This window comes from Silene latifolia, chromosome X (assembly GCF_048544455.1).
Source record: "Silene latifolia isolate original U9 population chromosome X, ASM4854445v1, whole genome shotgun sequence".
Classification (NCBI taxonomy): domain Eukaryota; kingdom Viridiplantae; phylum Streptophyta; class Magnoliopsida; order Caryophyllales; family Caryophyllaceae; genus Silene; species Silene latifolia.
In genome coordinates this window covers 344,515,705-344,543,644 of record NC_133537.1, presented here as the reverse complement: position 1 = coordinate 344,543,644, position 27,940 = coordinate 344,515,705, and the positions used below count along the sequence as shown (strand labels likewise).

General features: G+C 37.8%; 3 protein-coding genes across 4 annotated transcripts; all 3 read left to right on the top strand.

The window, feature by feature from the left end:
- The first annotated feature begins 100 nt into the window (after positions 1-100).
- On the top strand, positions 101-16,437 carry LOC141619751 (protein RST1-like). 2 transcript variants are annotated; one of them, XM_074436770.1, is made up of 25 exons: positions 101-680; positions 875-1,159; positions 1,245-1,328; positions 1,559-1,835; positions 2,322-2,572; positions 2,966-3,140; positions 3,218-3,405; positions 3,492-3,592; positions 3,817-3,892; positions 4,887-5,018; positions 5,131-5,212; positions 5,801-5,873; positions 6,087-6,255; positions 6,495-6,625; positions 6,808-6,899; positions 7,872-7,957; positions 8,039-8,251; positions 8,392-8,469; positions 9,957-10,139; positions 10,959-11,846; positions 11,917-12,213; positions 13,174-13,815; positions 14,021-14,171; positions 15,450-15,565; positions 16,027-16,437. In XM_074436770.1, the coding sequence occupies exons 1-25, from the start codon at positions 300-302 to the stop codon at positions 16,402-16,404; spliced, it is 5,529 nt and encodes a 1,842-aa protein (XP_074292871.1). In that variant the 5' UTR covers positions 101-299; the 3' UTR covers positions 16,405-16,437. The 2 variants fall into 2 exon arrangements, with proteins under 2 accessions (XP_074292871.1, XP_074292870.1); XM_074436769.1 differs by having other exon boundaries at positions 13,168-13,815.
- A 909-nt stretch (positions 16,438-17,346) lies between these two features.
- LOC141619750 (protein GLUTELIN PRECURSOR ACCUMULATION 3-like) lies at positions 17,347-26,205 on the top strand. The gene is made up of 16 exons (XM_074436768.1): positions 17,347-17,608; positions 17,742-17,839; positions 18,121-18,259; positions 18,616-18,644; positions 18,853-18,949; positions 19,023-19,078; positions 19,382-19,489; positions 19,841-19,894; positions 20,767-20,858; positions 21,573-21,657; positions 22,904-23,056; positions 23,613-23,707; positions 24,150-24,329; positions 24,417-24,529; positions 25,157-25,253; positions 25,883-26,205. Exons 1-16 carry the CDS (start codon positions 17,532-17,534, stop codon positions 25,940-25,942), a joined length of 1,533 nt encoding a protein of 510 aa, XP_074292869.1. The 5' UTR covers positions 17,347-17,531; the 3' UTR covers positions 25,943-26,205.
- A 203-nt stretch (positions 26,206-26,408) lies between these two features.
- LOC141619749 (uncharacterized) lies at positions 26,409-27,927 on the top strand. The gene is made up of 2 exons (XM_074436767.1): positions 26,409-27,193; positions 27,275-27,927. The coding sequence occupies exons 1-2, from the start codon at positions 26,726-26,728 to the stop codon at positions 27,719-27,721; spliced, it is 915 nt and encodes a 304-aa protein (XP_074292868.1). The 5' UTR covers positions 26,409-26,725; the 3' UTR covers positions 27,722-27,927.
- Positions 27,928-27,940: the final 13 nt, after the last annotated feature.

Below are 27,940 nucleotides of genomic sequence, written 5' to 3'. Positions count from 1 at the left end.
TTGTAAAATATCACATGTGCCGACCCGATCTCTTAATTTCAAGAGTTCGGACTCAGGCTCATACTTAGACTCTACTTTTATAATACGAGCGAAGATCGATAATTCGATATGCATATTTTCATTTTGGGGGTTATTAAAAGAGTAGAATAGCGGAGGGACTATATAGCTAAACCCAGCATCAGACCACCTCCAGACTCCAGTCCTCCTACCAACACGACCACCTTCCCGCGCTTCTCCCAACATTCCAACGAAGCAGGCAGTGACATGACTAGTTGTGAGTACTAGTAGTAGCTGCAGACATGGATGCATACGGGTCACTTCTGGAGCGAACCCGACTGCCCCAACCCTCACTCCAACGCTACGCCGTCATCCAATTATTCGACAAACTCGCTTCCAACCCTAACTCCGAGCCTAGCTCCGAAGCCATCACTCAGTGCCTCAACTCCAACTCCGCCGCCGTGGTCGACCAATCAGTCCGCCACCTCTGCCGCCTAGTTAACCACTCTAAGCTCACTCACTCCGCCGCACTCCTCCATCTCATCTCCTCCCTCCACGTCACCTCTCCTCGCTTCGTCCCTCTCTTCGTTAAAGCCATCGGTTTCCTTCTCCGTCTCGCCTTTCGGAATAACACTCTCCCCTCTCTCTCCCTTCATTCTCTCGACAATCATCCCTTTATTCAGGTACTTTTTATTATCCCCTCTCCCTCCAAAATCTATTTTAAAATAGTTGTCCCTTTATCCAAATTTAGTATGTTAGTAGTGCCCCTAATTTGTTAACTACTACTCACTCCGGTTGTTATTTTACCGTTAATAGAAATTGGGCAGTAAAAGTGGAATAGAGGGAGTACGACTTAATTGATCATTTTGCATTTCAGGTTGTTTCGTGTCGTCCAGAGGTGCGAGATGAACTTGTGCAGCAGCTTGTATTGTTTGTAGTGCACGCCGATAAGTGTAGGTTTAATCAAGCTTGTGACTACATAAGGCCGTTGTTAACGTATTCTATATCCACAATATGTTCTTCTGGTTCATCGTTACTGTCATTCCTCACTCATGTGGTATCATCATTGGTATCTGTGTACTGCTCTTTGCTCCACGACACCGATTCCCTTTTCGATATGTTGGTTGCCTGCCTTGGATGTTTTCCTTGTTCTTCTGCAGAGGTAACTTGCTTTCGTTTAGACTGCTCAAGTGGATTGCTAATTTGAAGAGTTTTATATTCATTCATGTAATTCTGTTTTTTGACAGGATCAAATGAATCTTGTGATTTTCGCCGAGCTCTTGGTGGATGCTCATATAGTGAAGCTACAGCGCACGCTAAACTCGGGACTGGTATTTTTTTTCCCTCTTGTTGTACACATTTCCGCTGTTGTTCATTGCGTAGTAGCTTCATAGACCAGTTAGCTTTTTTGCGCTGTAGGACCTTGTTTGTTGGGCATTAACTTATTACCCTATTTGGCTGTAGTTCTTTTGTAATACGTCAATATTGTATAAAGGATTGAGTGTCAAAATAAGAGTGTTCTGAGTCACCTGCAGCAATGCTGTTGTTTTTCTTCTGTCAGATGGGACATGAAGCCCAATTGGCGGGAATACACTTGCTGGATGATCTTCTAACCTTATGCATGGAGTTTGAACATCGTTCTATTGGGAGCAAACCCATTCTTAGTCTATCAAGGAGATTATTGAGTGATCACAAGAAGCTTGGACTACGTTTTGTCCCGGAGTTATTCCGACCAGTGAGATCTCTCTTTATTATTCTCGTTCACCTTGAACTTGAGGATGAAAAATTATTCATTTTGGAATTCCTTGCATTTATTCTCAAATGGGATGTTCAAGATGGTAAGATCAGTCCCTCTTTTGGCTTGTTTCACTAATTAACATACAGAAAGTCTAGTTGAAATCATTTTGATTAGAAGCTTCTTTTTGTTTATTGACGTACTTTTTTTTCCCTCCAAAATACGTGAATGTTACAATCTTTTGAGCTTCTATGCTCTTCCCTTCTGCCTTCGGAAATGATCATTTAAGTCATTAAGTATCACTTTTTTTTTTATAAGGAAAAAAAAAAATAGGTTGATCTCCTAAAATAGGACCAACCATCTCATCCTTAACAATGCAGGGGCAGAAGAAAGTATCCCCAAAATCCTCAAAACTGAAGGTTCCTGCAAATCATTGAGGAGCCTGAAAACAATACATCTCATAATAATTTTTTCGCAAATGTTACATCAAATCTTTTATGCCCGTGTATAATTTACTTAAATTCCCGTGTTCCAAAGATATCTGATTCTAACTAGTATCTTTAATCAGTTACTCATTGTCACATTGCAGACAATGCTGTGAGCAAAGCTGCATTTAACCTATGTGAAGTGCGTTTGTTCTTCTTTCCTGTCATCAGTTTGATGTCATCTCCGTCAAAATCTGTTAAACAAGCAGCATCTCGATTTATTTTGTTGTTGGAAAAGCTCCTTGGAAATGATCTGGCTCCACTAGGGTACAACATATTTGTTCAAAGAGAAGCTGTGCATGTTAGCAAACCTGAAACAATCATCTTCAGGCTTCTGCAGCATCTGTGGCTTCAGGTAAATACATGATTTATCGCTCTATTCTATTGTGGCTGGATTTAGTAAACAAACCCTTGCTCGTGGAGGAGGGTGGATGGTCGAAGTGTTGGACACATTTTTTTTGTATATCAAAAGTTCTCCCTTTGACGAACTTGTCATGTTAAAGGATTAATATTGTAGTTGTAGAAGTATTTGATATTTTTTTTAACCCTAGGCATTATTCGGCCTTGATGTTGGCTTTCTACCAATTTAACAAAAACTCAATTATCGAACCAAATGATTATTGTTGATAGATATACATACTAACTAAATGAAGTTTCGATGGACTATTGATTGCAGTTCTTTCCTCAACTTCAGTCATCTAGACTTACTCCCCTCTGTTTTGTTTGATGGTTAGAGTCGTTCTTGCAGGATTTACCTTGCGGTTCCTTCTATCTGAACGTATTTTCTTCAAGCAGACATAACATTGTTCTAGAGAATGGATCCTCATCTTGGTTATATCAACTCAAAGAATATGCTTCATGGAACTCTGGGAGACAAAAATCTTCTGTGTCTGTATCATCAACAGCAGAACTTATATCACCTGGTAAAGTTCTTAAATATTTTTTCCTTCTGATATGCAATCAAAGTAGTTCCATTGATCATGTTCTCTGCTGCATGTAGAGATGCCTTTGCTACTGGGTGCAGTTGTTGCGAGTCTGGTTATGCATCATTCTTTGGAATTCTCTGCTTTAGACTTGTTAGCGTCCCTTGGAGAGATGGAACCGAAACTTGGCGTTACTTTGTTGCTAGGAGTTTTATACTATAGCAATTTTCTAAGGGATACACTCAAATGTAGTACTGATATGCTGGTACACCTTTTGGTTTATTTAACTATCGTACAAGCACTGCTCATAACTTTGAAATATCAGTTCATTGGAATTCTATATTCTTGCAGCTAAAACTACTGAGAGTGCTTCCTTCGCTTGCTTCACACTCTGCGATGCAACCGCTGATAGTTCAGACTGTATTACCTATGCTTCAGAAGGATTCGAATCGGTAAGCAAATATGAACTGTAATTAATTGGAATTTGACAAACAGGCATGTACTATTGTGCTACCAAATGAACCTTATCCCGTTAAATTTCTGCGGGCTTATGGAAAGAGTGTCATTTGAAGATGCAATAGTTTCTGTCTACTTTGATAAAATCCTTTATGTCATTGAACAAAGATATGCATTTGAAAGTCTTTTTTTTGTCTTTACGATGAAAACTTATCTGCAGGATCTTGTATGCTACAGCACTTCGTTTGTTGTGTAAAGCTTGGGAGATGAACTATAAGGTCTTTGGGACTTTGCAAGTAAGTATCTTGTCTCCGTCTCTGTGCACTCATTTAAGATGCGCTGTGTTCCCTCTAGTTGCTGAAGCATCTAACTTACTACTGAGCCATGGAAGTTCCATGAGGTTTTGAGAGACCAAGAGATGTACCAGCTAGTCAGATACAAGGCTTAGAAACTATGAAAAAAATATAAACTCATGATATAGGGTATGTGAAGTCACAAGTAAACACAGATGAGGGTACTTGAAAACTTTATGGGTCTACTTTTTTTTTGACAAACTTTATGGGTCTTCTTGGGATTATAGAAAATTTGGCGTTGGAGCGGGTGGATCGGAGTGAAAAAAGTTCAGAGTGCATTTCACATCCTGAGAGTTATCACTTTAATATGTGTGGTTATAATAATTTTCCAACATAGCATAGATTAATCTCCAAACTGATAGGCGAAGAACTTAGTTCATTGACAGACTATTTGGAACTTTGGCCTTGACTGGATTCTATAATTTGGCATCTTTCTTGACCTAAATATTGCTAACAATATTTCTTTGCTTGCTGGTCAACTATTTTAGTGAGACACTGATCTGTAGACACCTGTGTGGATTTATGTTACTGTGGCACTATAACATTGCGCACCTGTTTTCGACACTTGTCACTTTACCATGGGCGTGACACTCAGACACATTATTTAGGTTATAACATGAGGATATTTCATGAATAAACGAGTCCGAGAAGCTGGATACTTCTAATCAACGCTCAGTTCCATAATGCTAACTAGTCTTGTAACTGCAACTTCCCTGTCTTAGTATATGTTCCTATTTCCAGACAGGGAGAGCTATGTTACTATGATGATTTACCCTCTTTTACTCTGTATCTGCGGTGGAAAGATTTAACGAGCTATGCTGGAGTATCTTTCTCTATTTGCATCACATGTCTAACAAAAATATTTCAGCAATTCCGCTGCATTAATTTGACATGGAAGCCTGACTGAGCTTTGATAGCATGTATATTTTTTTTGTAGGTTTTTCTGCTGCCTGAATGTTTCAGGGAATTCGGATCTGATCGAACAGTTGTTATAAGCATGGCTGCTTGCCTTCGTGATATATGTAGGCAAAACCCTGATAAGGGTATTGAGCTGATACTGTCTATTGCTGTATGGATTTTTTGCTACTTCCATAAGCGTTCGACATTTTTATTTATACTCTGTGTTCTATTTCTTTACAGCTCTTTACCTTAATGATTTCTTCTTACATTGAAATCAATAGGGGTGCATTGAGTGTCGTGATGCTGTAGTTCAAGCTCTGGGATTGCAGAGCCTTGGTTTTCTATGTGAAGCTGATGCAGTTGGTAAGCACTTAATCCACATGATTATTCACTAGGGATAGGGATTTAAGCATGTAGCACCCTAGACTTGACAGACCTATGAAGTCTGACCAGGGAATAGGAAAAGTCACACTACTGCTGTAAGCCAACCTCAAAGATGATTGATTAAAAATGAAGCAAATATAGTAATGCTATGAAAAGAATATGTGAGGATACTTATTGAAACACTAAATTTAGCCCTTTTGTATGTGGCAAGATGTCTTGAACTAGATTTATCAGGTCTTCAGTGCTTTTCTTTACTCTTTGTTTGGGAGGGATTTGGACTGTGGAAAAGGTGTTGTACAAGTTCCATTGTTTGGTTAGCAAGTTAGTTTGGCAGGATAGGGAGGGGAGGGAGATGGAGCGATCCATTTTCCCTCCTACAATACATATTAAAATCCTTCCGAACTAGGAAAAATTTGAAAGTAAAATGACATTGGCCCATAAGTCCATGCCATCTGCCCCGTGTTCCCTCTCCCTCGATATGTTCCCAAACAAAGGCTTATTGTAGTATTCCGTATAATTGTTTCACAGCCTTTTGGTTACGCTCTCAAATTGCTTCTCTCTACCCAGATTTTTATACTGCGTGGGATGTCATTGCAAATCATGTGAAGGAGTACTTGGCGGAACCAGTTGTTGCGTATAGGTAACGAACGGTCTTTGCACAACTATCCTTTTTCTGTTGGGTTCCTTGCATATGTTTAAACTGGGGGGCAACATGCCTTTGTCAGTTTATCCTTTTGTTCATTTCCAGTCACGTATTACGACCATATACTCCTTATTCGTGGCTCTTTTTAGGGATCCCTTCTTAGGAGGCGAGGAGTGTTCCGCTAAATTGTGTTTGTGCATACCTTTACAGCTTATGTGGACTTTTGAGATGGGGATCTACTGATGCTGAAGCTTACACAGAAGCTTCTGGGTCTGTCTTGCAATTATTGTGGAATATTGGAAGTCATATATTCCCTTCCATGAACCCACTTTGGAAGAAAGCTCGGATCACTGCCTTTGTGGCAATAAACCATTTTGAGGTTAATCTGGACCTTTTGTATAAATGATGCGCACTTCTCGGTTTTGATTCTAAGTTGCTTTGTATTCCAGTTTTTACTTGTTTTTCTCATCGCTTTTGTGCCTTGATGAAACTCTGTTTTAGCAGGCGTCTAGAATTATGATGCACCCTTCTCAATTTTGATTCTAAATTGCCTTGTTTTCCAGTTTGTATTCCCTTTTCTCATTGCTTTTGTGTTCTGCTTAAACTCTGTTTTGGCAGGTGTCTCAAATTCAAAATAGCTTGCCGGATCTTATGGTCAAGTGTATGGAGTTGCTGGTTAGTGAGACTGATGTTGACATTCTCAAGGTGATTGGAGAACTTAAAACCAAGATTATAGCATATGAGCATAGGTATTTTCTTGTATATGGGCATTACCCCATGGTGTCTTTTCGCATATGGACGTCACTTCTATGATTCCTTTTTGTTCATGGGCGTCATCTATTTGGTGTCCCTTAATTATAGATCTGGGTTTAGTTGCTTCACTAATTACTGCAGCTTCTGTGTGGACTTACTCGTTTGCGACTTTTTGCAGTATGAGACGAAGAATGATCAGTGAGAAAAAAGCCCCAAGAAGCAAAATTGAGAAATTATTAGATGTATTTCCTCGCGTGGTTTTCTCTTCAGGTAATTGAAGGGTGCTTGCATGTGAAAGTCCCCAAACATATCATAAAATTTTACTCGTATTTAGTATCTTCTGTTTTTTTCTTTGTAAATATAGTCCCTTCTTTCGAGGCCCTATTCTTTTTCAGTCGCTTGTTCGGTGGCTGACCTATATATATAGACATATCATATATTGAGATGAGGGTCCTTCAAATGACACAAATTGCAGCAGAGCCATTAGGTAGTAACCAGTCAAAATGTAATATTTAAGTTAGAGGGAAATCAATGGACCAATCTTATTACACAGCACTTGGTACATATTTTGGATATTTAGGCCCTCAAAAGCGAAGCTACTGGTTAGCTAAAGTGCAGTACAGTTGCTGATATATTTGTTTGGAAACACGACATCTTCATCAGCTTGAATTAAAGGGAAGTTTACTTGAATGTGACCTCTATCTCACCACGTTGGAGTTTTACTTTGTACTTTGACATCAAGTTTTTCATATGCGAGCTTCTCTTTAATGGCGTGGATCTTAATCACCTTTCAGTTACCTTGGTGTCATTCCAAATACATATACATTTGGATAAGGATATTAATTAAGGGACACCAAGGGGGGGACACCCATGCGCAAAAGATATCATCGAGATGACGGCCATGATGCTGCCTTCATCCGTTTTGACAATCGTACTTTGTCCATTTTCACGGAGGTTTAACTTCTACTGTAACCTAGAAAAGTAGAAGTTTCAAAAGATTTGACATTTTTTAACTGGCTTTATTGGCAAAAATAGACTTGATTCAACACGGTGTGGGAGAGTGCTGAGACAGAATTTGATTTCCCTTTTTGATGTGGGTTTCGACTGTAGTCGATAACTCTATACTATGAAGATGAACTCAAGTTGCTATTTTAAAATACAAACAGATTAAGAGGAAGAAAAAGGGAGAAAAGAAACACTTGCAGTAGTCGCTACTTACTCTGTGTCTGTTACATAACCCAGGTAGATGTAACCCACAAGACATGCCTGGTGCTGCTTTGTTTTGTCTGCCCGTTACTAACAAAGATTCTACACGAGGAAATTTCAAAGTAAGATAATTAACTCATGCACGTGTTGTAGTACTATGATGTTACTGTGTTTGGCTCAATGAATCTATTTGGTGTGTACAGAATGCAGATGATGTTTTTGATGAATATCGCAACATTGTGAAGGAGGTATCGGGGTCGCTTCATCTGTCAAGAAACACTCTCCTTGCACTTGTTTCGTTGCAGTCGTGGAAATCCTTAATGAAGCGTTGGCTAAAAGATTATAATTGTGTTCTTGTAAAAGCATCATCCACTGTCTTTGATAGAACATCAAAGGCTGCTAATGATATCCTTAAGGTTGTATTTGTGAAATTTATTTAATATTTTTTCTAGTTGTACTTGTACTGTTAGACAAAAGCAAAAAAGAAGTAGTAAAAGAAGCAAAACAAAATCTATCACCTTGTTGAATGTTGGATGTTGTCTGTTTGCCGTTGCAGGATATGATAAACCTTGCTGAAGATTCAATCCCAAGAATGGCAGAAAATATTTCTCTTGCAATAGGTGCATATTGTTTGGTGAGTTGTTTCTTAAGTCTTACTCCCTCCGATTCTTATCACTCCGCTTTTTAAGATTTATGAGGACTATTGTAAACAAATGAGGCAAATCAGGATAAGTGACATAGGAGTATTTGGACTATTTTAACGTAGGAGTATTTTCTTGAATATGTTGCATGGTTTGGTGTTCCATTTGGTTCCACTGATAATGTTGAAGTGACATTATGCTGCTATCCAGTATAGGTCGCATTGCTGATGCTTGGGGAAGAATACATGTGCACATCCTTATCTTTTAGTCTCCCTCTTGTCTGGGTTATGAGACAATAGCCACATTGAGTTGAAAATTTAAAAACCATGCAATTCATAAAATTGATGCAACTTGCAAGTATTGATGCTAGAGACAAGATTTTCAAGGCACGTGTATGTGAATAAGCGTCATTAGAACCATGCCATTTTAGCACGCTAATCTATCCTGTTATTTTACATAGTTACATTCCACTTCTAATGGAGTTAAAGACATATTTTTCTTTGGTTTTAGATTATGATGAAATAAAGCAAAATGCTCCCTACCTAAAATGGTTACATTTTTTTTTTTTTTTTTTTTTTTGTGAAGTAGTCTTTGCTCATCAGGATACCACAACTTCAATAGGCCCCTATGTGTTAGGTTGTTAGTAGAGGGAGTAAGGCTGCGTACATCAGACGCCCTCACCCCATACAACCTTTGTTCCTTTTCCATTCAACTCCTCTTGCCCTATTTAGCTTTTGTTCCCTTTCCTTATCTTTTCTCTTAATTTGCAAGAGCGGAGTATTTGTAAGTACTAAGTAGTCTTGACTAGGGCCTCTCAGCACTCGTGAGTTTTTACTAGTCAAATTCAGTAGTTGAAATGTTGAATCATCTTCTACTCATCTCTCGTTTGTTATGCGGAAGGGCATCTTGATTTCCACTCTTAGTTTATAATGGCAAATCTTGTAAGCGCGCGGTCTAACCATAAAGTTATGATCATGCCTCTAAAGACAGGTTATTTGTTTGTACTACTTTACGTGGTAGATTGCGAGTCTAGTGTCAACTGTCTTGTGTAGTATATTGTACATTGCGATCCTTGAAAAGAATGTTTTGATCACACTTTTTGTCGTGTGTTATGTGTCGACACGATGCGTACGCTCTACTCAACACTATCCTATGACATCTTATGTTGACACTTGCTTCTAATACTTATATAGCGTTAGAGTAACATAACCTATAAAATAACCCCAACGACGGGCTGTAAAGAAAATACAAATATATAAGCATGCCAGCGGAAAGTTTTTGGCTAATCTCTTTGGCTAATCTCCAACTTCTAGATTAGAGAATGAAAGTATACACTGATTACAGTTTAATAAAATAGCCTTTAAAGCTGGACCTGTCGCAAGAGGCATTATTGAGCATGCGAATGGGATAAAAAACCAATATATATTCTTTATTTGCATGTGACTTGTTTAGACTTACACCTTTTTTAATTCTTTTTCAGATCTTGCCTGCCTCTGCCCATGCTGTCAAAGTGACTGCTTCAAAGTTCTTACTAGGTTGGCTTTCCCAGCACGAGCATGAGCACCGCCAATGGTCAGCGGCGATTGCTATTGGTGCAATTTCAAGTTGCTTGCACGCAACTGATCGTCAACAGAAACTCCAATGTGTCAGTGGGCTTTTTGAGGTAGATAATTGTATTTTATGGAAATTCATATTAGGTGCTTCATTCATAAGTGTGACTTTCTGGTTAACATTTCACTGCTTAATACTTTCCTTCCTGACTTTTGTTTTTCCTGATAATTATAGAGATTGCGTCAGCTTCTGGTTAACACAATTCAGATTTGTTTACAAATTACAAAAACCGTGCGCCTTGTCTCCACAGATCCTTGTAGCGTCATACGCCTTTTAAGTTTTAAACCTGAGCCCAAGAGGCATTCTTGCTGATATATAGACTTGTGGTTCTGAATATCTATATGTTACCTCTAATGACAACTGCATCTGTGACTCTGTGTGAGTGCCCTAACCTCTCAAAAAACAAACACACCCTTAGACTGTCGAACTGAAGTAAACAGTGAATAAGCGAAAAATGTTTTTCTTGTCCAGTTCATCACTCTACACCTCTTTCGGATACATTCTTCCTTATGGACCATAATTCCATAATTATCACTACAGTTATGGTGGTATATGCTATTGTTATTAGACCGTTTGTCTAATCATTTGCAACTGGTCTCTCTTGTGACGGGTCACAAATTGTGACACAGGAAATGTGACCATTTTATGATAAAAAGTAACCATTTACAAATTCTTATTTATCAAATAATGATTACATTTTATCATAAAATGGTCACATTTCTCCTTCACAAGCTTGTGACGCGTCACAAATGAGTTATTCATTTGTTGCTTTTGCCAAATAATTCCTTGGTGGTTGAAAAGCAGTAATCAAAATGAATGATGTAACAGTCTTGTTTCCCTTCTGCTGTCTCACTGATTCAACATTTCTCAGGTGTCATGTCAGAGCAGAAGTAGCTTTGTTAAAGGGGCTTGCAGTGTTGGTCTTGGATTCGCGTGCCAAGATCTCCTTACAAGAACTGCTAGTGATGAGAGCGCTCCTAATAAGGATAACTACACTCTACAGGAGAAATCTCTTCTAGGAAAGATTGTCAGGGATTTATCATCAGCTATAAGTCAAGTTTCTCAAATATCACCTGATCTTTTGGAGAGTCTTCATGAGTACAAGGCTTCGGATATGGACTATGATTATGTGGATAGCAGTTGCAGATTAGTGCTCAATAACTGTGATGACGTGGATGGTGACATATGGGGTGTTGCTGGACTTGTCCTAGGCTTAGGCTTGTCTACTAGTGCACTCTTCAGAGTTGGGTCTTATGATGCTATCCGCAGTATAAAATTACTGTGCACATCTTTGGTTGCTAATGTCAGCTCTTTAGTTTCAGATTTCAATTTTGGTGGTCCAAGTATGTTGTTATCCATTGGAGCTTGTCTGGTGCTTCCAACTATTGCTTCATTTTGTCGAAGAGTGGACATGATGCATGATGATGAGTTAAATGATGCATTGTCATCCTACGAGAATCTCATCTCAAAACTAATTACTGTCAAAACATCTAACACCTTGTATCAAAACCTTTTGATGGCATCATGTGTTGGAGGCGGTGCTCTACTTGCTTCCATTTTGGGAGAAGGTTTATTTCCATTAGATCCTGAACGGGTTCAAAACCTGCTTGGATTGTTCAAAACTATCTACTCAGCCTCCTATCCCGACCTTGTTCATTTAGGTGCTTTTCTTGGGGTGGTAAACACAATGGGTGCTGATGCTGGGTGCTTGTTTTATCAATGTTCTTCAATTGTTCCTCAGACACACTATAACCAAAAGGTATTTATGACAGAATTTCTGATTATTTACTTCATTCTTCATTCGCTTACGCACTTCATCAATATGCCAGGAATCATCTCATATTGATGCTCCTCTACTCTCAAGGTTATCTTTTGTGGAAAATCTGTCGGGTTTAATGCAAGATATGTTTCTTGTTGCGCAACAACCTGATGCCAAGCAACTTCAAGCATATGCAGCATGGGCAATTTCATTTCTTAGGGAGCATCTATGGTCCAAAGAGGTCCATGGAATCTATGGTAGGGTTGATGATAATTCGGCTAACTCTAAGCCTTTTGATCAAAGTTTCTCCAAGGATGCAACTGTTGTGAAGCTGTCCTCATGGCTGATGCAGTTAGATTATACGAAGGTAAGTTGACTGACTCATTGCTCCATGTAATTGACGATTGGGGATTACTCTAGGTTTAGAACTTAAACTGTTACTTTTTAACTGCAATTACCATGAAGCTATAATTAATCAGGAGTGAAAGAAAAATACGAGTAGTCAACTTTCATCACATACAAATCTTCTGTGCTAGGGCAACTATGAGTAAGAACGACTTTTAAAAGAACTGTTAGATCAAATTAGCGCAATCGGCAAAAGCAAAACTTGGTGACCATATGCATTTTTTGTTCTATATTTATCTCAGAGAATATTTATATTGAACATCAAGTGTGAAACTTTAAACAAAAATCATACTACCTCCAATCCACACCAAACTACGCATCCACTTTTTAAAGTCAAAATTGCTAAATATTGACCTTGATTATCTTTAGTCAAATTTTAGAAATTTATATATAAAATTGATATATTTACCTTTGTTAAAAAAAGAGGTTTCGGAGAGTTATATATTACTTTTGTTAAAAAAAGAGGTTTCGGAGAGTTATAATTTCGACTCGAAAAAATAATATATAAATGAAGAAAAACATAGTCAAAGTGCCGTCTCCTAGACAGTGAAAAGTCAAATGGTTAGTTTGGTGTGGATTGGAGGTAGTATTAAATTTGGTATTTCTTACTCCCTCCTATTCACTATGATGTTCCACATTGTTTTTTGAGGAGTTTTTAAGAGGAGTGAGATTTGTGGAGGAAAATGAAAGTAAGAGAGAAAAAGTGGGGTCACAAGTCCTAAGAACGACAAATTATAGACTATAATAAGGAAAGTAGAAGATCTTCGTGAATTTGTCATTTTAGGAAATGTGAAGATGTTAGAGAATAGGAGGAAGTATAAAATAATTAGAAGAATACATTCATGGGAGTTAATTGCGAGGGAGCGGGGTTGAGATTACCCGTGAATTGACTTTTTTTTGGGTATTTTTATTCAAGTGTCAGGTACATGTCAACACAGTAGCTGCTGTCTTGAGCTGTCTTGCAGATGCCCCTAGGTTGCCAGAGTTTGACTGGGGAGCTGTTATTCGACGCTGCATCAAATATGAGTCTCATGTAGCTGGCTTACGTCATGGTTTGTCCTGTGACAACAAAAGCTTGCTTGAAGAATGTCTACAATTCTCAGTAGCTCATGCTAGAAAATTTGACTCCCTCTTAAATTTGCTTGATGACTTGACCTGTCTCTCAAGGTTCCGCACACTTGACATAGTTATGCAGTCTTGCCTGCTGTTTCATCTCCCTGATCTACTGAGGATATTTTCGAGTTCTAGAAATCAGATGTTACTAGAAGACATGCATGAATTCCTGTCCTCCCCAATTTATTCGGACCAACAAAACACTAGACAGAAAAGGTTTCTTCAGCTTGCTTTCTGGAAAGCTCTTGCCAAATGTGTCAATAAACCTTCTGAGGACACTTCTGAATACCTGTATGGCATGGAGAAATGTGTGGAAGTTCTTTTCAAGTTGTTGCCAGCATCACCTTGTGCCACCCCTCTTAAAAAGGAGCAGATGCCTTGCCTTTTATGGCATGAATCAATGGCATGCTTGAGCAACACTAGACAAGCTTGTTTGATGTCCCTTTTGCAGGTATGACTTTTCCTCCTCTGATTTTTATCCCTAACTGAGATAGTGAGATGGTGCATATTGTTTAATTGTTCCAAAAGTAATGTTTTTTCTTATCATTATTTTAATGGTCAACTCAGAGTTATGGTTTTGCGCGTGAAAACGCGATTAACATTCATTTGAATTATTCAATTGGGTTGGTTTGGAACTAACTGATGCACTACCTCAGCTTTCACCAGTTGATGAAGTGCAAAGAAATAAGCTGTTTGGAGCAGATCTGAAGAAGATGTTGTCATTGGCTAAGCTCGTGAAAATCGGTTCTATGCCATCGACTGAGCTTGGAAAGCTAAAATCATACATGATGTGCACAAAATCAGAAGGTCCGTTCGGTATAGTAATGTTTAACTTTATCTGTAAAATGATCTGTTGGTTTCATGACTAATTGAATTAGTTTTCGAAAATAATCATGATCATTCTCATCTGCATGTAATCTGAAATTTGCCTATTTTATCACTTAATAGGCTTAACTTTGAGGCTTTGGCTCCATTCATAAATAATTAGTTCCTGAAGTATTACAGTTACAAATCCATAATTATTATGCTTTTACTTTTTGTCCCCGGCTTCTTTTACTCCTCATTTAATTTGCACTTTTGTGAAAAATTGTGGTTAGGAACGTTGTTTTGAACTGCGTAAATGCTCAGTTAGTATTCATTTCTCAGAGATTTTCTGCTTCAAAAGTGTGTTTTAACAATGATCAAATGAAACCTGTTTTGTGTGGAAATGTGTGGGATTTCCATCAAAGGGGGTAATTAAGAGAGCAGGAAGGTGAATGTTTGAAGATTGCTACTTACTCTTTCCTTGGATGGCGAAAAGCCGAAAACTGACCATTTGCTCAGTTAATATCAATTAAGAACCTTACTAGCCTAACCAACATTGATGAAGTTTTGGGATTATGGGGCCGTTGAGGATGTTTTGGGGTCTTCTGCTGGTTTAGTTTTGTTGTCCAGAGACATGGCAGAAAGAGCAGTAACCTTGTCTGGTGATTGTGTGATGTTGTGGAGAGTTGGAGGAGGGGAGGGAGAGGAGGGATAGCGAGATCAAGCGTTGTGAAATTTTGACACAACAATTACATTATTACCACAAAGGTTGTCGCTATGACAGGGTATGGGGTGGTCGGATTTTGCATCCTTACCCTTCCGTGTTTCATTAACACCATTTCTGGATCATCCATAATGAATGGTGCTTGGGAATTGCAACAAATTGACAGCTGTGCTATAAGTTAGAAAAATACACAATATAGTGAGTTATGCTTGCTATAGTACGTCATTTTTCAAAGCAAATTTAATTAGATTAGTAGATATTGGGACACTTTGTTGAAATGGATTTATTAGTAAAGAGGACAACCATTATGTTTTCTCAAACATAGGGGTAAAGGCCTAAAGCTGGTTGTGTACATTTGATCCCTTAGGGCCCCACCTGCCATAGTTTTTTTTAAGGCATTAGGACTTTTTAGGAGTAATGTAGTTTGCACTGGAGAAACTTTAGTTAGCAATCATTAAAGAAGACAACATACATTCATATTTCAAAAAAAAGGAATTCCTTATTTATTTTGACAAACAATGAAGATAACACACATTCATACTTTGATATATTCACAGATATGTGGGATGTGCTGGTTGAAGTTGTAGCAGCGCTTCAAAATATAGAAGGCGCGAGGAGACAATGGCTTATTGATATTCTTGAAATAAGCTGCATAACAAAGTACCCGTCAACGGTAAGCCAACCTTTACTGTGAAAATCTATTCAGCTGACGAGTCTCTCAATACTGTATTGGTGCAGTGTGCACGTTTTATGATTTGGTTTGCGTACCAATGTGTCGTACTTAGCCATGCGTTGAAATAATTCTTAAATATGATTGAATGACGATTTTAATTCTCTCATGATGGCTACAAACCTCTTACCTATCACGGAAATGGCTTAAACCTAAAAGGAAAAACCTGAAGTAGATCTGAAACTAGATTAACCCAACCTTACCCAAAATATCTGAACTTAAACAAAAACCTTGATAGCCATGTCCGTAATGACCCGAAAATGTTCTGAATCTAAAATGACTTCATCCAATGTGTTTCAGATATATTGTCTGATTTGGCACAGCAAATCAGCTCATGTTTGATGAACGTTGGATTTTGTTGGGTGTGAGTCGTATGACTAATCTAAGATGTCATTATTTCCCAGGCACTTCATTTCATTGGTCTGCTCTCTGGTAGCTCCTGCAAGTATATGCCTTTCCTGATTACGGATCCCCAAGCTGTGCTACTTGATCTCCCAGTCACTCTTTCCTCCCTTCTTTTGACTCCCAAGTGGCGTTCAGTTGCCGAAACAGCCGTTTCTTATCTCTGGACCTCGACCGAGAGAATCTATGCATGGGCCACTTCTCTTTCATGTAATGGTGACCAATTCGGGTTGCACCCCATTGAGCCGAGTGAAAAGGATAGCTGTGATTTGCTTGTGAATGTCATGGTAGATGCCTGTTATAAACTCAGAGAATTTTTGCCGCTGGAAAACCAGTTGCAGCTGGTAAACATGGTTCAGCCGAGGCATGTAGACTCTTAATAGTACTTGAAAAATAATTAGTTAGTACAAGTTGACTTAATTTATTTATATTATAAATTAGCAAAATCCAGTGCAATTATATCAGTCTTACAATAACTACTACTTCCTCCATTCAACTCCACTCTACCATATTTCCTTTTTCATCCATTCAACTCCACTCTACCACTTTCCATAAAAACCAAGTAAAATGACCCTTTTATCCTCATGGCAAACAATTATTTACACAAAATGCCACTAGTTGGCCCACATAATTACCCACTTTATGGACAAATTAATCATCCATCCCATTTTTCATTGTACTTTTATTACTACTTTATTATTTTCTTAACATTTGTGCAAATTGTACTATGGTAGAGTGGAGTTGAATGGAGGAAGTATCAGTTACTTTACTTGATTACCACTCTAATAACCTCCACAGTCCACTTACTACCATGATTCGCTAATAAAGGCATCAAAGTATTTTATTAATGGTTTTACAATTTACAATGTTGTATCACAAATCTGTTTTACAAGAGACTTGCTCTATACTATCGAGAATTTTAAATCTCTTTAAATCCAAATCTAATTAGACATCATATAAAATGCATTTCAAATTTTTTTGAAGATAGTACGAACTTGATACAAACATTTTTTTTTTACTCCGGTTAGATAGCTTTTTTCTCTGGCACTACAAAAGATTTTCAATCAAGAGGGAAACCTTATACATCAACACTGTTAACTCGAAGAGAAATTAATAAAGAGTAATCAAACGTCACTCTGAAATGTACTTTACCACTCAAATTCCACTTAAAAAGTTTAATAAGTAACCTAGTTTATTTTGTTTCAAGACGGACAAGTACTCCTCCCTGTACTACAAGACGAACTTTTGACAGCGTGTTTAGATGTAAGATGCATTCTGTATTTTTTTTTAATTACAACCAAATGATCTCTAAACACATCTTTACAAACAGTAATATATCAGCACCGTGAAAACACAAGTATTTTCTTAAAATCAGGTGTCGCATGTTAACTACTCAACAGTCAACATATTACATACCTATATAATTTATATATACACCTCTATACTAAGGATGGAGCATTTTGAGAAGTAATCGCATAAACTGAAAAGGGAAAAGAAAGAGGAAAGGATGATGATGATGCAGAGTCATGAATGGGTTAAAGCTTCCTCTACTGATTTCTCAGGCACACTTCCTCTTCCTCGTAGGTAGGTATTTATTTATTTATTTATATACTCACTTACTATTCCAATTTAAATCCATCATTCCCGCAATTAACTACTTTTGTTGTTGTTGTATTAATCCCATTTTTGATTTATATTGTTTGTTTGTTTTTCGAAGTGGGCACACCGCTGTTAATATAGGTGGTTCCAAAATTGTCATCTTTGGAGGTCTTGTTGATAAACGCTTCCTCACTGATTTGGTCGTCTATGATGCTGGTATTTTTATTATTATGTTTCTTTTCATTCACTTAATCATATTTTAATCATTAATTCCTGTGATCTCAGCTTAGCTAGATTTACTAATGCAAACACTTGTAGGATTGTGTCGAATTGATTTATAATAAAGATTTCAGCTTTTCCGGGTTTCGCTCATCACCTACAACTCTGTGTATCCTACTGACAGACTGACAGTGGGGGTGGATTTCAGGCCTTGACATATACGAATTTAATTTTATAATCATCAGAGAGACACTAACATTTGGTTTACAACGAGGCAGAGAATAAGCTGTGGTTTCAGCCTGAGTGCACCGGGAGTGGTTCTGCTGATCAAGTGGGTCCTACTCCCAGAGCCTTTCACGTTGCCATTGCTATTGATTGCCATATGTTTATCTTTGGTGGCCGTTCTGGTGGCAAAAGGTTTGTATCGACACCTTGTCTTTACAATCAGTTTTTCATCCATTTGTGTTGTTCATTACTCTTTTTCATTGTTAGTGCAGCCAAAGATTCATAATTTACGTTTTTTTATCCCTTTTATCATAATGGAGAAAACATTGTTTTTTAAATTGTCTAAATTCATTTTCGACGAAGTAGCAGAAGGTGGTTCCACTTTCGCCTTTTGATTACGTGGCAAATTTAATCAACTCCTCCTTGGCAGGGGATTGTGCATATGCACGACTCCTTAGCCACTTGATGATTGAGCGTATTTGGGGGTACTTATTGTGATAATTATGATGATGATTTAATGATCAGCTTCTGGTTATTATTGCTTTCAGGCTTGGTGACTTTTGGGTATTAGACACTGGTAAGACCTTATTATCTTTTGATTTGTAATACAGATTTCTGTTATGTGCTTCACTAAACCTACCCTTACCCCCCAATTATCCAAAAGAAGCTTTAATTCTCCTTGTGCTGAGGGTTTATAATTAGCATTACTATTTACTACTTGTCCTTTTATTTTATTAATTTTGTGCTACCAGTATAATCACTGAGAGATTACTTGTTGCTATTAGATATATGGCAGTGGTCAGAGTTGACAGGTTTTGGAGACTTGCCTCCTGCACGAGACTTTGCTGCTGCAGCCCCTATTGGAAATCAAAAGATTGTCATGTGTGTATTTCTGTATCAATGTGATGCAATTTGTGCTTTATTTGCATGAAATTTAGCCTTTCAATAATTGTAGGTGTGGTGGCTGGGATGGTAAGAAGTGGTTGTCAGATGTGTACGTTTTGGACACAAGTAAGTTTCATCATAACCTTGACATTACAAATTTCCAATCAACTTTTTTTATTGTTTCTGTAATTGCCCGTTGTGTGCGAACTTACCCGTGTTAATGTAACACTAGTGAGGGTGTTTCTCTAAAAGAAGCGCAATTATCTCTCCGAAGATTTTGTGTTAGCTTAACTGTAAATGGAGAAAAAATTGTATGCTTCTCATTTTGTAAAAGATTCCTTGGCGTATTTCCTGCTTCTCGACGTCCCTCTACCAGTTAAGTTGGAAGTGATTTGCCGTTCCTTTTTTTGTTTTGTTTTGTATATACAGTATCCTTGGAATGGAGGGAGCTGTCAATTTCAGGAAATGTGCCTCCGGCTAGATGTGGTCATACAGCTACCATGGTTGAGAGGCGACTGTTAGTTTATGGTGGAAGAGGTAAAATAAATTTTGCACCTAACTAAGATGTATACCATAACCATTTTAAGATATGGTGTCTAAACTCCAAACTAAATTAATAATTGACATACCTCAGGTTGACTAGGGAGAAGCCTTGTAACTTGCCTGAGTTTGTGGTGGAATGCAATTCAATGGAAGTTAGATTTAAGAGGATGTTCATAGCAAATAAATAAAATCCGAATTTATATTTGAATATTTTGTATTTACATTCCATCAATTGTCTTATTACCACTAGTACTATGGCTATGGCTATAATTTTTGCTACCGTGACTGATGCTGTTAGTGTCTTTCTTGCTCCTTTTGTCACATACATTTTATTGTGTTTTGTAGGAAGTAGTGGAATTATGGGTGATTTATGGGCCTTAAAGGGGATCATTGCCGAAGGTAACTGACTTTTTGATCTATCTTCTGCTTTTGTTGCTATATAGGAGTTATCTTGTCCAGAATACCTGTCAAAATTATATATGATGCTCTGTATCATTTGACTTTGGGTGGTGGATAACCTTATCTTCTAGAACTTTTGGCCGATCTTGTAGCGTCACTTATTTGTTCGCGCGCCCTTACTCGTTACTGGTAAAGCAATTAGATCCAGGACTATAATCAAATTGGGTGTGGCGTTTCCCTCCATGAGTCCATGGTTGTCAAGTGACGGAGGGACTAGGCCAAGAGTTGAAAATTTTCTAAAATGGTCAGATTACCGTTTATATAGTGTGGATGGTGATCAGCTCTGAGATTGCTTTATGGAAGTAAAGATTTTGCGTACCCTTATGTGATGGTGTATTTGCTTTAGCGACTCCTTGTGTGGGATTCAACTGGACATAGTTTCTACAAGATAGGGGGAAATCCTCTAAGCTTTTCAGTCGCGCTATTGTCTGTCTCAAGGTGTAGCTAACTAATTTAACGGCCAGGAGCATGTTATTTGTGCTTTCCGTTTCCTCGATGGTTTACCCTACGGAACTTTCCATGGATATGAGCTTATGTATGCTAAGCAGATATGCTTGTTTATAGTCAGAATGACTCTTTGCCTATACAAAATTTGTTGAGAGTCTTGAGACTGATGAATGTTGCTTGCTTCATGCCCGAATGATAGTTCCTTGTATATAAAGGTGGGGATTAATGTATGGCTTCTTTGCCATATTTACTTTTTGTTATCCGAAATTCAATACATTGCACTCTTCTGATTTTAAATTTTAGAATTATTTGGTTCTATATGTGCGCTAAATTATTCTGTTTTCTACGTTCGTTGTGTAAGGAAGAGAATGAACCACCTGGTTGGACCCAACTGAAGCTTCCTGGTCAGGCTCCTACCTCAAGATGTGGTCATACTATTACATCTAGGGGTCACTATGTAAGTCCTGTCCCAGAAAAAATCTCTCTCTGATTAATTCTACCATAGATTTTGATGTGGCTTTGCACTTTATTGTTTAAACCATGAAGGCATCAATAACAATCAAATGAGCCCTTTGAAAGCCTAGATGTTTGGTGGCCAAGTATTTTGGAATTCTGTTCCCCTGAATCTCTGATGCAAAATATCATCATCTGTTTGCCGTCTAAGTATTTTATTGTTTAAACCATTAAGGCATGAATAAGACAATAAGAATCAAATGAGCCCTTTGAAAGACTAGATGTTTGGCGTCTAAGTCTTTTAGAATTCTGTTCCTCTGAGTCTCTGATGCAAAATATCATCATCTGTAGCAACCTTTTGTTGCGTTTAACTATTTTTCTGTTCACTGTCATATACGCTCGTAAGTCGTAACAACTCATTTAGTGCTTGTCTTTACTTGCGTAGTCGTTGATCTTTGTTTTGATAATAAATCATCATAGAATCGTGTATTAACTTTTTGTGCTGGGTGCTGAGAAAACTGTAAATTCTTTTCGTGATTTACTTTTTCTTAAGTTAGTTATGCTTACCTGTTCATTCCCAATCTAACAACATCAATACATTTTATCGATTTTGGACGTAAGAGCTATGGTAATAAACTAATGAGTAGAGTTCTCGTCTTCTGCGTGTCGCCGTGTCCTCTTTTGGGATAATTGAAAATGCTTCTGTCTTGTGTTTCAGTTATTATTATTTGGAGGGCATGGAACAGGTGGTTGGCTTAGTCGTTATGACATCTTCTACAATGACTGTGTCGTCCTAGATAGAGGTGAGTTCTATATTTTTCTAGACTCTCGGTCTACAAAAATAATTCAAACACCATCTTTGATTGACCCAATAAAACTGACATTACTCATAAGCCACCTCTAGTTCAAGTAGTAATGTCCAGTGATATTGAACTAAACACATTAGTTTGCTTGCCTATAATTTTTGTTTTGTTTTGGGTATGAAACAACGCAACAGACTTTAGGCACAAAAAGGGATTCTATGCGAATTTTTCTTGAGCTTGCTGAGATTGGGCCAGCTGATAAGCCTGCGCAAATATCAAGAATAAAAAACTCACCCTGAGGGTAGTCGATGAACCCTCTCCGATGAGTAAGAGGCTTGTTAAGAAAGTCTAAGACCACTTTAATGGTTCTTAGGTATAAATCGCAGAGAGAGAAAGACTAAGAGATTTGTTATAAGTTACTTCATAAGTGGTTCATTTGGTATTTATAAAGTCCTTTGACCTTTTGACTTTTTGGTAATGGCAACTTCAACGGCTGACAACCACAATGAGGCCCAAGTTGAAGGCTTAGTTGGATGGATGGGAACGGCACATCTTACTCGCCTGGCGTGGGCATGCTTATCATCTCTTCATGGGTCTCGCCTTAGCTGGGCCAACCTTGCTCTTGGCCCATCCCAGTGATATTGTCATACGGTCATACCCCATTTTTATCGTCCTCATTTTACTTAGATGGTCAACCAACGCTAACTTTGGCTATTAGTTTCTCCAAATATATGTAAAGCTACAATGTTTATTTTATCAGGTCATTCTCATATTATCATTTTTAGCAAGGTGTACTTTTGTGTACTTTGTGATAATATGGATCGAAGTTGATGCAGTTTCCCACTTTGCCCACGAAGGTCAATAGAAAACAATATAAATGGGATGGAGGGAGTACCATTCTTAATTAAATTTCCGAGAATCGAACTTTGTACTGCTAGAAGTAATTCGGTCCTATGGACAACATTATTGAGTTTTGTTGCTAAATTTTGGCCAGAAATGTCAGACGGTTTCCTTTCATAAAGGCAACAATTCAGCATACCTGTTTTTACAGCCGCATATACATTTACTACATAAAAGTTATAGCACAAAGTCCATTGAAAGCTTTAGCCTTTAGCAAATTTAGTAGTCTCAAATGTGCAAATTTAGTAGTCTCAAATGTGCAATGACCTCTCTGCATAAGGCTTCATTTGTATTCTATGCTTATTCTCACATCTCTTCATTTTCTCCTCTCTGTTCATGGTAATAGCTTCAGTGCAGTGGAAACAGTTACCCACTACCAATGATGGTCCACCTGTACGAGCATACCATTCTTTGACTTTGATAGGTTCACGCTATCTACTATTCGGTGGCTTTGATGGTAAATCGACCTTCGGTGACATTTGGTGGTTGGTCCCAGAAGGTACCCCGTTTATCCCAGTAACATTCTTTTACTTTTAGTTGTTTTTTTAACTGAATGAACCACTTGCCTGTGCCTTCTACACTTGATGATTGTTGTACCAAGAGTCAATCTATTTTTCTTGCTGATGTTTCATAAATTGCCATAGATATTTTATAGACAGATTATCTGCGTTTATAGACAGATTATCTGCGTTTTTGTCTTCTCTTGCCCAAATTTTCCTTGTAATATGTGTTGGATTGTCTCCATAGTCCATATCTTATTTATCTGTTGCGACTTCCAAGCGAGTATCCTAGAAAGGTTATGCTTGTTTCCATTCAGTAAGTGGTTAATAGCTGCGTGTTTGCATTGAAGTGAGTAAACAGTAATGTTGCAGACTTGCCGTTGACTCTTCTACGAAGTCTTTGTTCAAAGAATAACTGAAATGATCTGGAGGACCCCATTGCTAATTTGATTTTGCTAAAAACTAAATAGTTCTAAGGCACACTCTATATACTTTAGCATTGTATGTCCTCAGCTTTAATTTTGATATTACATGTTATGTTTGCCACATTTCTAGAGGATCCAATTTCAAAGAGATCTGTTTCATCCTTTCAAAAGCATCATCCTGAGGACAAGAAGGAATCAGATGTGACATTCCAGTCTGCCCTGAATGTATGTCTCAGAATTTCTTATTAATAGACTAGTTAACCACAAATTTGAGGTTCTCCTATCTCCTTGGGATCCATCTCTGCGAGACCTGGGTATAGTGGTATACATATTGATCTCCTCACCATACTGTTCGTGCATTATCTCCCTAAGGGCCTCAAGTGTTTATTTATTAAGGCGGTATAAAGTGAGAGTATTACCCAGCTTTTATCATACAAGCCTGTAGTTAACTGGTTATGATAACACCTGACTTTTGTTGCATTTATATCCCCATTATTTACCAACTATCCATGAATCTAAGTAGGTGGGCTGTCATTCTTGGCAATCTTGCGAAAGAAGCTGGGGGTAAATCACTTAACCAAGTGCCTCATTGTGACCATAAGATATCAGATATTGGTTTCAGACTTGATATTCCCATGACTTCTGATCACTTTTTACTGTTTTGCAGGAAAGCCAACGTCAAGAGTCTGCAATCTCCGAACTACAAAGAAGATTTGAAGCTTTTGCTACTCCTTGTAGATCTGAGCTTCATATTTTGGATGAATTAGAAGACGAAGAGCTACAAAAGTTAGCTGTGAAATTCATGACAGAAAGAGGATTGAGTGATCAATCAGACCCAGAAAATCAGGTATATATGTAAATACGCTGTAGCAGATCACCTGTTATCTTCTGTTTTATGGTTCTGACAATTTTTTTTTTTTTTTTGCATGAAAAGATGGTCGAGGTGCTTCGCAGTTACTGGAGGGAAGCTGAACCTAGCTTGATCAAGCTGAAAGAGCTGGGACCTTTGCTGCGTGACTATCAGCGCCTTGTCAAGCAGCGTCATTTGTAAGTTTCCAGCTGTCTGAAACTCTTAAGCATTTAGCAATAATGGCATTAAGGGATCCATATTGGACCTAATTAATTGAGGGAGTGGTAACTGAGTCGGTAAGTAATTTTTCACAGGATGTCTCGATCATGCTGTGTAGTTCCAACCTTGTTCCTTTTCCATGGATATACTCACTCTCACTTGATGCTCCATAGTTAATGCGAGATTCCCTCAAAAAAATAATTAAAGCAAGATTGAATCCTTTAGTAATCACTCTATGAAATGTCAAATTCGCATGTACTATTGGAGGAATCACAAAGGCACATTGTTGAATCCTATATAGATTAGACATTGCTAAGCTTAGTTAAGAGCAATATCTACACTATCTTGAGTAATCAAGTATCTAAAAGCTTTAGGGAGGAGAAAACGTTATTAACCAATTGAACAAGGGTAAGATAGTCTGTGACTTATCTTAAACGACCTCTAATGTTTTGAGTTCGTAGTTAAAAAAGATGTTGAACATTGGGTTTCAAGGGGGCGTGGAATCTTTTTCATCAATTTTCTCAATTTGATTTTGTTGACGCTATTTCGTTCGTGCTAATGATTTGATTCTAACTTATGGGTGATGCTAATGCTATTTTTGCCAGGGAGAAAATTATTCTTGGATTGGCTTCGCCCCCTATGGAATCTGCTACATTTGAAAATAGTATTTATGGCTTCTACCATGTCAAAGATGTGTCTCAGGTATGATGATCTACTTGATTTCAATTAAGATCTATATTTTTTTTTTTTTTTTTTTTTTTTTTTTTGACAATTCGGATCTGTATATTTCTATTTCAATAGTGTTACATGTCAGTTGGTCCTGTATAAGACTGTTGTATGGTAGAGTATAGTGACTTACAATCTAAAGGAGCTCATAACATAGGATGAGGCTGCTGTACGCCATACAATAGCTTTATTTGCATATTTGTGGTTACTTGCAATTAGCTGACTCATATTTTTTGTGTGTGTTATATTGTTTAATGTCAAGTAGCCAATGGTTTCATGATTCTGAAATTCAGATAACGCGTCATGTCACTTGTCAGACCTATGTTTTTTCATTGTTGTAAAATAGCATTAACAGGCATCAAAATTCACAGGGGTAAGAATCTTTACATATGTGCACTAGTTTTCGTCAAATATCAGGGTGAGTGGAAAAAGGTTTTCTATTTCCGTACTACTGTAGAGTTCTTGTGCTGAAGAAAGCCTGTATATCATGGTCCAGTTCTTTTATCAACTTAAATCTGTTGACATTGCTGATGTCTCATGCATGTTCTTTTAACTACGGGTACAAAATTATTGTGCTGATTTGTACTTGCATATACTATTTCCAGCTGCGTATGGAGGACATCCCGAAACTGCTGTCAGAATATCGGAAGCTTCTCGATGATTGATGCTGCTTTAATGCGACTATGTACATTTATGATGTAGTATTAACTAATAAGCTTTGGATCTGAAAGCTGTTGCCTTTTTGACCCGACATACAAGTCATTTTGGTCTCGTCTTAGTCGGGGTCTTTTACCTGTTAATGAAATTGGATGCAACGTTGGTAGGAGCAAAATGGTAAAAACCAGATGACTGAAATATTTTGATTTGATTTCTCATGTTGGGAGTGTTGACAAGGTGGCAATTTGTGAAATAAGATGCTTGTATTTTATTTAATTTTGCAAAATATGATAATTAATGAGGCGGTAACTTGTAAAATGGTACTCCGTATTTAATTAATGGGATTAAAGAAGGAAATTAATTAGGAAAATGTGTGATGAAGGAAAGGTTATCCATCACAGCCTCAGGTGCCCTCTATTAAAACCATCCATCCATATCCATGTTTAAGACAAGTTCTCTAATTTTGGGTTTGCAATTGAAACTTGACAGATAACATTTCAAAGGATCTCTCAATTCCTCTCCTGAGCATCTCAATTGTTTTTGGATGCTCACAATTCCAACTCCATCCAACCTAATGATTCATTTCATCTCGACCCTCCGATCTCATCTTTCACCTGTGTAATGGACCTAGAAATTTTACACCGTCGCTGTCATCCCTTCGATTACACCAGATTAAAGAACGATAATGTCGAGCTTATTGATGCTATTCATTCCTTATTGTACTAACGATATTATAATAGATTTGTTTAGGGTTGTTGGTGTATAGATTGGATGTGGTCGGTCATACACAAATGTCTTGTATGCAATCTTCTCTAGCACATCCGAGCCTTGAAGAAGAGGCTACTACAATGAAATTAAATGAGAACAACCCAAGTTTACAGACGGAGAGCTCAGTCACCTGCACATATCAAGCAGTCCTTGAAGCCTCAACGCGAAACCTAGTAATAACGTGGTACAAAGCTTCCACAAGTCATTCCCTCGCCATTACCATTGAAAATATGTACAACGAAGACCACCAAACGTGCGAAGTTGATTTTCATGCTTCTCAGTTGTGGAGCAGGAAAGGCCTCAAATCTCTCAATGTTGATGATGATGTGAGAGTAGACATTTATTGGGATTTTCGAGGTGCAAAATTCTGTGGCAACCCAGAGCCGTGCTCAGATTATTATGTTGCGATTGTGTGTGACAAACAAATGGTGCTGTTATTGGGCGACTTAAAAGCTGATGCATTTAAGAGAACCTTGTCCAGACCAACTCAGGTAGGAGTTTTTACAGAATGTTTATCATTACAAATGTGTATTTTTACATGATGGTTTATGTGTTGACATGTGTGTATACAGGTATGTCCCACATTGTTACATAAAGAGGAGATCTTATATGGGAAAAATAGGTTTGAGACGAAGGTGTTACTTGGTGAGGGGCCAAAAGAGCACGATGTTACAATAGAGAACCGACAGTTGAAGCATGGTGAGGAAGAGTTAAGAGTAAGCATAGATGGGCGGGTGGTGGTACGCGTAATGAACCTAAACTGGATGTTCAGAGGAAACGAGACAGTACTGGTTAACAATGTACCTATCCAAATATTCTGGGATGTGCATGATTGGTTGTTTAACAATAACGGGTCAGCCCATGGACTGTTCATTTTCAAACCAGGGTCATTACACAGCTTACTAGACGAAGACAACAATAGTATGAAGGAGGGTGAGGGTGAGGATGAGGATGATGAGAGTGCGGTGGTGGGTGGTTGCTGCCATTTTGTATTTGCTGTCAAGGTGGATGAGACATGAGACTCTGAAGTCTTATCATACTCTCCTTCCTATCCTAGGTGAATCATTACTCATTAGGGATTGTTAATTTGTTATTTACTGTAGGATTGTGATACTTCGTATTAGTAAATCATATCATCATTGTTTTTTTATTGGGATTTTCTACTTGTAAAAACTATCATTTACAAGTTGTGAAAGCGGTATATATTGACGCAACAATTTACAAATTTATTCACGACT